Source organism: Grammomys surdaster, unplaced genomic scaffold (assembly GCF_004785775.1).
Source record: "Grammomys surdaster isolate TR1022 unplaced genomic scaffold, NIH_TR_1.0 136235, whole genome shotgun sequence".
In the NCBI taxonomy this organism is placed as follows: Eukaryota; Metazoa; Chordata; class Mammalia; order Rodentia; family Muridae; genus Grammomys; species Grammomys surdaster.
Genome location: NW_021622373.1, coordinates 5,111 through 14,001, shown reverse-complemented (window position 1 = coordinate 14,001; position 8,891 = coordinate 5,111). Strand labels below are relative to the sequence as shown.

At 40.4% G+C, this 8,891-nt stretch overlaps 1 protein-coding gene across 1 annotated transcript; it reads right to left on the bottom strand.

The window, feature by feature from the left end:
* Nucleotides 1-3,351: 3,351 nt before the first annotated feature.
* On the bottom strand, nt 3,352-4,293 carry LOC114615719 (vomeronasal type-1 receptor 4-like). Its single transcript, XM_028761372.1, has one exon. It carries the CDS (start codon nt 4,291-4,293, stop codon nt 3,352-3,354), a length of 942 nt encoding a protein of 313 aa, XP_028617205.1.
* Between the last annotated feature and the right edge of the window lie 4,598 nt (nt 4,294-8,891).

The window sequence follows — 8,891 nt, the reverse complement described above, 5'->3', positions numbered from 1 at the left end:
TCAGGGAAATGCAAATGAAAACAACACTGAGATTCCACCTCACACCAGTCAGAGTGGCTAAGATGAAAACCACAAGTGACAGCAGATGTTGGTGAGGATGTGGAGAAAGAGGAACACTCCTCCACTGCTGGTGGGATTGTAAACTGGTACAACCACTATGGAAAGCAGTCTGGCAGTATCTCAGAAAATTGAACATAGTGTTACCTGAGGACCCAGCTATACCACTCCTGGGCATATACCCAAAAGATGTTTCAATATACAACAGGGACACATGCTCCACCATGTTCATAGCAGCCTTATTTATAATAGCCAGAAGTTGAAAAGAACCCAGATGCCCTTCAACAGAAGAATGGATGCAGAAAATGTGGTACATTTATACAAAGGAGTACTACTCAGCTATTAAAAACAATGAGTTCATGAAATTCTTAGGCAAGTAGATGGAGCTGGAAAATATCATCTTGAGTGAGGTGACCCAATCTCAAAAGAATATACATGGTATGCACTCACTGGATATTAGTGGATATTAGCCCAAAAGCTCACAATTTCTAAGAAACAATGTATAGACCCCATAAAACTCACATAGAAGGATGACCAAAGTGTGGGTGCTTTGGTCCTTTCTAGAAGGAGTATCAAAAGTTTCAACCAGAGCTCCTAAACTGCCAGCCAGAGAGCACAAAGGGAGGGACTCATGCACCTGTATAGGGAATTGAGGGTTACCTTGTTAGACTTCAGTGAAAGTGGAGGGTCTTGGTCCCAAAAAGTTTGGATCCCCTACTGTGTGGGAATTCGAGAGCAGGGAGATGGGACTGAGAGGATGTTTGGCGCACACCCTCACAAAAATTAGGAGGAGGGGGTAAGGGAAAAGGAGTTTAGGGGAGAATGGGAGAGGAGATAACATTGAAAGGTAAATACATATAATATCCAATAAAAAAACACACAGATAAAAGGTCTAAAAAGAGAGAGAGAGATAGGGAGAGAGTTTACTTATTTTAAATTGTTTTCAAAAGTTTCTAGGAGTTGCTAATTGGCTAAGATCCTACTTTAAGCTCTCCACAAAAGAATTTAAGTCTCTGTTCAATATTCTCAAGAGAGATGTAAATCCTAATTTTCCTCAACAATTAATTGACAAAAAAGAGGTAACCTCACAAAAAGTAGAAGAAGCTATTACCAATCGATATATTATACAGTCTGATTAGTTGTCAGTGGTGCTATAAAAGTAATTTGACAAAAGATTATTAATATAGATTTATATATCCTTAAATAGGGTCTTCACGACTCTCTGAGTGTGGAAGGAGCAACTGTTGGCGCTTCTGCCCTGATTTTACAAGAACTCTGAAAAATTGGCTTTAAAAACAAAAGAGGGGGAATGATACCCCCACAGAAGGAGTCCTCCTGAAATACTCTCCATCATGCCTTGTTCACTTTTATCTCTCTAAAGCTGAAAGCTCTTGGCAAATCTGCTGCTGACTGCCTCTGGCACCACCGAGACCAACAAAACTTTGGCACAGGTATGGGGAAGGACCCTCTTACCCTTAAAGAGAATGGCCCAGACCCAGTTCCCTTATGGGACTGAGGATTGATATGCCCGTTTGATATCACAGAAGGCACAGCTAACTGGCTACCAAAAAGATTAAAAAAAAAAAAAACAGATACTCCCACAAAGCCAGGCCCAACCATAAATACAATGAATAACAATTTACATCCAGGGAAGAGAAATCTCCCTGAGAATTCCCTTCATTTTCCTTTCCAGCTAAAAATGAATCACCTGTGATGTCTGCTGTTGGAAGTTCTAATCCACATGCTGGCCTCTGAACTTACACTACTCAGACCTTTGAAGGGCCACTGATAAGAACATCAAACAACTAGAGATTGATGTCACTAATCTGAAGAAATCTCTCGTTTCGCTGTCTGAAGAAACCTCCTAAAATCGCAAAGATCCTTATTGGACTTGATTTACTCTATTACAATAGAAAAGGCTGTGTACAGCTCTTGACTGTGTACAGCTCTTAAAGAAGAAGGTTGCCTTTACATAGTCAAGACAAGGAGGGTTAAAGAGAGCATGAAACAGGTGGTGAAGGTGCTATGAAAAATCAGAGAGAGAAAGAGACATATGAAGGCTGGTACAAGAATTGGTTTTCAGCCTCTCCAAGGTTGTCAACCCTATTTCGTCCCATCTTCGGACCATTATTTGGGTTGTTTTTGCTTTTTTCTGTTGGTCCCTGGCTCTCAAATAGGCGGACTAACTCTGTGATACAACAGATAAATAATTTGGTAGCAAAACCTACTCAGATACATTATCATTAGTTAGCTACGGAGGACCATGAGACTCAAGAGGAGGTTGTTACTTTATACAGGGTATTTCCAAAACCATCTCCACCCAACCTAAAAGGGGGACTTCTGCCCCTAGACCAAGCAGAGAGGGGCCACCCAAAACTCCCTCTGTCAGACAATCGGAATTCTTGCTTAGGCTGCGAGGCTAAGCACTGCAAGGCAATATAAATAAAAGATAAAAAATATCTATATGGGTTCCCTGAGGGACAAGCCTGACTGCATAGGGGTTGATGTCAAAAGTATCCCCTCTCTAGGAAAAAGACATCGGGACAGGTATGGCCCTCATGTCTCACTGGACAACGACAGGGGGACTGGAACCATTACAAGGTCCCCTTCAAATACTGGAGGTCAGGCCTCTATCCCCGCCTTCACAAGTTTAGAACTGCCACAAGCCTTCTATACTTAGAGAAGGGTGGAGATGTCAGGGGCAGCCCTGCTTACACATTGAAGGCCTAAAATCAGCCATAGGCCTAAAATCATCAATAGGCCTGTCATGCATGTATACTAACACCAAGTCTTGGATCTCAGTGGAAAAACATCGAAACAGATGGCTATAAGCTAACGTAAACAGGCAGATTTTGGGGAAATTTACAGGCCTGAGTAGTCATAGATCTTGTAAATAGGTAGCCTGGGCAGGCAATACCAACTTAGATAAGGACAAGCGAGTCATAGGGAGAGTCATAGTGACTTGTCCACTGAACCTTCACCCAGCCGATACCCGGTTCTGATAATATCTGTATTCCTCCTGATCACCCACACTCCAGTGTCATTCCCTTCCCCACATCCTGCCTTTCTGTGTTTATAGCCCCTGTGTGAATGAATTACTATTTGAGAAAAAATAAATTATAAAAAAAAGAGATCATATAGCATGAATTATACTTCACACAGGCTAAATTACAAACTGTATTGGAAGGAAACAGTGTACATATTCATTGTCTACTTTGAAGCTTCATATGGACAATGTGTTCACAGAAAGCAACAGAGTGAAAGAAAGGGAAAGAGATGTAGACATTAAGGCTGTTAGAGTTCTCTGACTACACAAGCACAGTGTGTTGTCTGGTAAGAATAAGCACAGCAGAGCCTGAAAACTGAGATGTAGTGTCTGAGGAGCAGAAAGGGACAGAATGCTGGAAAGCATGCACTCATGGCTAAATTTGCATTTGACAGCCACCTAAATGTCACATCTATCACAGACAGATAAAATGTCAGGACAACAGAGGTTACATAGAAGACCACAAAGGTACTCACTAGGGTGAGGATGCTTTGGGTGGCTCTGGTCTCAATGGATGACCTAGGTGACAGGGACCTGTGGATGTGATTGACCCTCTGCTTGTGCTTGATCAGTATAAACACCATGGAGCCACTGGCCCACATCGTCAGTCCCAAAAACATGACATCATTGAATGCCAATAACATTGCATGAAGAATGCTGATAACTCTCCCAGGATTAACAACAGAACAGTATTCAAATTCTTTTACACCAGTAACATTTCTTCCACCCCATATGTCAGTCATGTATATAGGAATGAGGACATATATCAACAGCTGGATTAACCAGCACAGGCCCAAGGAAGGACCAACAATCCTGGGGATTCTGACCTTGAGCTGTGCCCACTTGGAATTCCCAGGGCTGATGGTGATGAACTGAAAGATACTCAGCAGGGATGTGGAGCCAAGGGATACACCTCTGCCAACTCTATGAAAATAAAAGACAAGTCTACATGTAAAGTCATCTAGAAAATATGTCTGACCAAATGCACTCATTGTATGAGGGATGCCTTTACAGAGAAGAACCATGATGCTGGAACAGGTCAAGTGTTTGACAATCAGGTCTGTGGGCTTTGCCTTGATCCCAATAAAGTGAGAAATGATAAAACAGAAAAGCAAGGCTGAGTTCCCCAGAACTCCCAGTGCAGTCTGGAACAGGAAGAAGATCCCCATGACCATGTCTCTGGAGGCCATTTGATAATGGTCCTAGGTCAATGTACATCAGGTACGGCAGATGGTTGTCAAACAAATTAGACTGTCTCCTTCAGAGCATGTGCATCACTGTGCTGCCTAGAAATCATCACCTTATGTTCATAAGTTTACATATTAACTTGTGTCTTCTAGTATGAAGTTTTCTAAAGTTCATTGATTTTCTATTGATTTAATTACAGATAAACAACGTGGACATTGTAGTAAAAGTTGAACTTTATACTGTCATTCTTAAGAGTCTCAGTCAGGCTTTTTTCTGGCATAAAACATCATGACCAAGAAGCTAGTTGGGAAGGAAAGGGTTTGTTCAGCTTACACTTCCAAATTTCTGTTCATCGCCAAAGGAAGTCATCACTGGAACTCACACAGAGCAGAACTCTGGAGGCAAGAGCTGATACAGAGGCCATGAAGTGAGGCTTCTTGCTGGATTGCTTTTCCTGGCTTGCTCAGCTTCCTTTCTTATAGAGACCAGAAATACAAACCTGGAGATGGCACCACCCACAGTATACCTACCTTCCTTGATCACTAATTGAGAAAATGTCCTACAGTGGTTCCTCATAGAGGCATGTCCTCAAGGGAGGCTTCTTTTTCTATGATAACTACAGCTTATATCAAGTTGTCAAAAAAATCAGCCTGTACAGTGTTTTCATTTTTCATATGCAATAAAATTAATGGCTGGTTTAATATCCACAAGAGCACTGTTGAGAGGGTCTAATGATCAAACTACATTCATAAGAGTGTCCTACATGCAGACACACTGCCTATTTCCAATATCCCAGCAACTATGAAAAGTACACACTTATCAGAAAGGAGACTGTCTGTCTCCAGAGAAAATCCCAACAACTAACTAAGATGCTTTTGACAGCTTATAGCTACCAGCGAGAGGTAGTTAGCTTCATTTAAATATATGGCTCCTAGTAGGTTGGTTGACCATGCTCGGAGCATGTTCACAAACCAAAAATCATATGGGCCATACAAATTGTGCTACATGACTTAAAATCTTGAAAAGATACAAAATTTATCAGGTAGACAAGGGTGATGAATCTGTAGGAATCGGAAAGGCATGGAAATAATGAATTACATTACACAAATTTTCCAAAGGGTAAACATGACAATAAATAATAGAGAATAATAAAAACATAATAAAATTTGAGAACAATAATAAATAGTATTTAGAATGAGGAAAGAACATAGATATAGAACATCAGATATCAGGGGACAAAACATTTTAATTCTCCTTTGTCATCAGTCACATATAATTGTAGTTTCTTAAGTCTCTGTGTAAAAAAATATTTTTATGTTTGCTTTTAAGAGTTTTCACAAATACTCTCTAATCTTTTCATTTGGTGAACAATATTTAAAATATCACAGATAATCGCATCTACAAAAAAGCAAAATAGGAAACTACTTGAAAATGTGTTTAAAACAGGATCTAATAAAATAAAAGAGGATTGCTGTTGAAATTCTTATCATTTTTGAAAATGAAATTAAAGTGCACTAGACTCTGAATGAATTAATTAACAAGAGTAGCATTCCTTCTAGGCTGTGGTACATAAAGTTTAACAAGCAGGTATTGAAGACATAGAAGAAGAATCAGTACATAACACATAGCACAAATGACATCAATGTTTAACTGAAAGGCAATATCTGGGCTGGGGATTTTGACACATACTGGTAATCCCAGCACCTGGTAGGCAGAGGCCAGAGGAGTCCTGTAATCTGAGGCTAACCTGGTCTACAAAACAAGGTCCAGGACAGCCAAGACTACAAATAGAACATCTATATGTACAAAACAAAGAAAAACAAAAAAACAAAAAAAAAGCAAAAAGTAAGCTATAGGGCTCATAGGCCTTTTTGTCTGGGGGAGTTGAAACAGCAGAGAGTGAGTTCTGATGTTTGGATAACATGAGGTTGGAGTTATTCAGTTAGTCAAATATCATTGGACTTTGAATTTCCATATCAAGCATCAGGTTATTGTTTGATCAACATTTCATAGTTCCAATCATACAGGCCTCATAAAAGGATATTACCTTCTCAATGTACCATTCTAAACAGATATTGTCTGCAAACGGAAAGAAATAAACCACATCCACATGAGAAACTGTGCAAACCATAATTTGAATTGTAAATACATAGAAGTCATCAAACACAACTCAAATAACTTTTGTGACTCACTAGATTCTAGAAGAGATTTTACCACCCATGTGAACAGAGTCTTAGATTCCCAAGGAAAAAATGAGTGCAAGTGAATTCTGAGAAAGTCACAAACTGTTTTAGCCATCAAGACCTCATAGTGCTGAAAAGAAACACACAGTCACTGTCTTGAAAAGAGCAACAAAAATATAATAATAGAAATAATGATAATGCAAAATAGCATTTTCTTTAACCTTCTGTCAAATCATTTAAAATTGAAGTACTGGGGTGAGCCTCCCCACTCTGAGCATTCAACCTGTGCAGGCTTTCCCTGAAATAGGAGAATCATTTCAGAGAGCTGTACTCATACATCTTCCAGATGACTGTCTGCCCTCTGCACACTGGTGACCTGAAGGAGAGCAACTCACCTGTACAGGTAGGATGCAGTTGGAATGCTGGCTACTAGATAGGACTCAGTGGTCAGTGGGACCTTCAACCCTCATACAGCTATTAAGTTTACAGCAATCCCCAAGATGAAGGCTGATGTTCTCAGAGCTCAGGCCCCAAGAGGATGACATGGTCATGTCACAGAAAGGAAAAATGACAATTTACCAAGGGAGTTGACATCTTCTCTAAAAAAAAAAAAACAAAAACAAAAACACCTTCTTCCCACTAGTAAGAAAGTAAAACTTTTAACTGACTAGTGAGCATCACAGAGGGACTCTTTTCTCCTGTGGTGTCAGAAGCTGAGAATCCAGTTAGGAGAACCAGATAGAGTCTGCATTCTATGGAGCAGGGACTGAGGCCGGAGGATAGAGTTGCCAATCCACTCTCCTGGGGGCTGCATCACTAGGAAAGAAAATAGCACTTACAGTCTAAGAGACTAGAAGTGTTGATGAAACTTACAGCCATAATTAATGCATCCTGAAGGCATTTCAGATCCAAGACTGCTGTCCTACTGTGCACTCAGCCTGCTTGTTCAACTCACTTTCAAGCATAGTGTCAACCAAACATGCTTGATTTAGATGTCCGATGTCATCAGCTTTTATGGACGAACCTAAAATATGGTTTCAACCTAAAATATGTAGTCTTCCATGCCCCTGATAAATGTGTAGTGCGGGTGTCTGTGAATTTTATGGTAATCAAATCTGAAACAGCAAGCATTTTGGTAGCCATCTTCATAAACAAATATTCACCATAGGTTTCGGAGGGGAAATAATAATGAGTTGATAAATCTGTGTGTAGTGATGTTTGCAACATGTTGCCTGGGTCACTTGGGGGGCAGTTTGAGTCAGTGACTCAATCCCCACAGGGAGAGAGATGTGGCAAAATTCAAATCTGTACTTACTCTTGGTTAAATACACAAGGAAAGTTATTCTTAACTTCTTTTCTTTAATGTGACCCTGACACATTTTGGGTAATTTAGGGATATTATTAATTCAGTCAATCCAATACACTGTGATTCTTTATTATCAGTCTTCATCAAGTTTAACTGACACTTGTTCTAATTAAATCTTATAAAAGTCACTCGTGGTAGCACAATCCTTGAATCTCAGCACTCAGGATGTAGATTCAAGTGGATTTCTGTGAGTTGGGGCTGGAATGAATCTTGGTATACATAGAAAATTACAGGGTAGCCAGGGCTACAGAGTAAATTTACTTCATGGTTTAAAAATCTCTTTTACAAAGGGGATGGCTCTTTGTACTTAGTGTTGGCTATATAAGCATGAGGATATCAGTTGGAATCTTCAACACACACAATTTACACACAAGTCATGGAGGAAATGTGGATACATAATCCTATTTTTGGGTGTCAGAGAAAATATGTCGCAGAGGCTAACTGAATATGGAGTCTAGCCTAACTGGAATATTCCAAGTTCAATTAAAAAAATGCCATATTTAAGTATATGGTATACATGGGGCATGGACAGAGGATGTCCTGCAACAGGAGCCATTACAATATTCAAATATGGTCAGATGAGAGAGAAAGAGAAGAGCAGCCTGAGAATCATGAAGAAACATGGAACTTGAGACTGGAAGGTGGAAAGAAGAAACATGTTGTGAGAGTCAAACCCCAACATCTGGTGAGTCCCAGACTGAGCTACCACTGAAAGCCATGTCTGAAGTCAGGGCTACAAAGCACCAGGAGTCAGTGTCAATGTTCATGGCTCATATTACCACTAGAGAACATGGTGTTATCACTCTCAGGGCACCACAGGGATGTACAGGGGCTATGTATAACTGGCCCCATCCATCACTGGAAACAATGCTCTGGAGAGTTGATCACATCTCTCACCACCTGCAGCAATCTGGAGACCAGACATAGTGCCTAGCCCAGGCTATACAGTAGAGCTGGTCCTGGTGGTAGGCATGTGTGTTAGACAGCCCTAGAGATGTGTGTAGAAGAGTGAGCCCTGCCACTCAAATGCCATGTAATGGCAGGAGTTCAT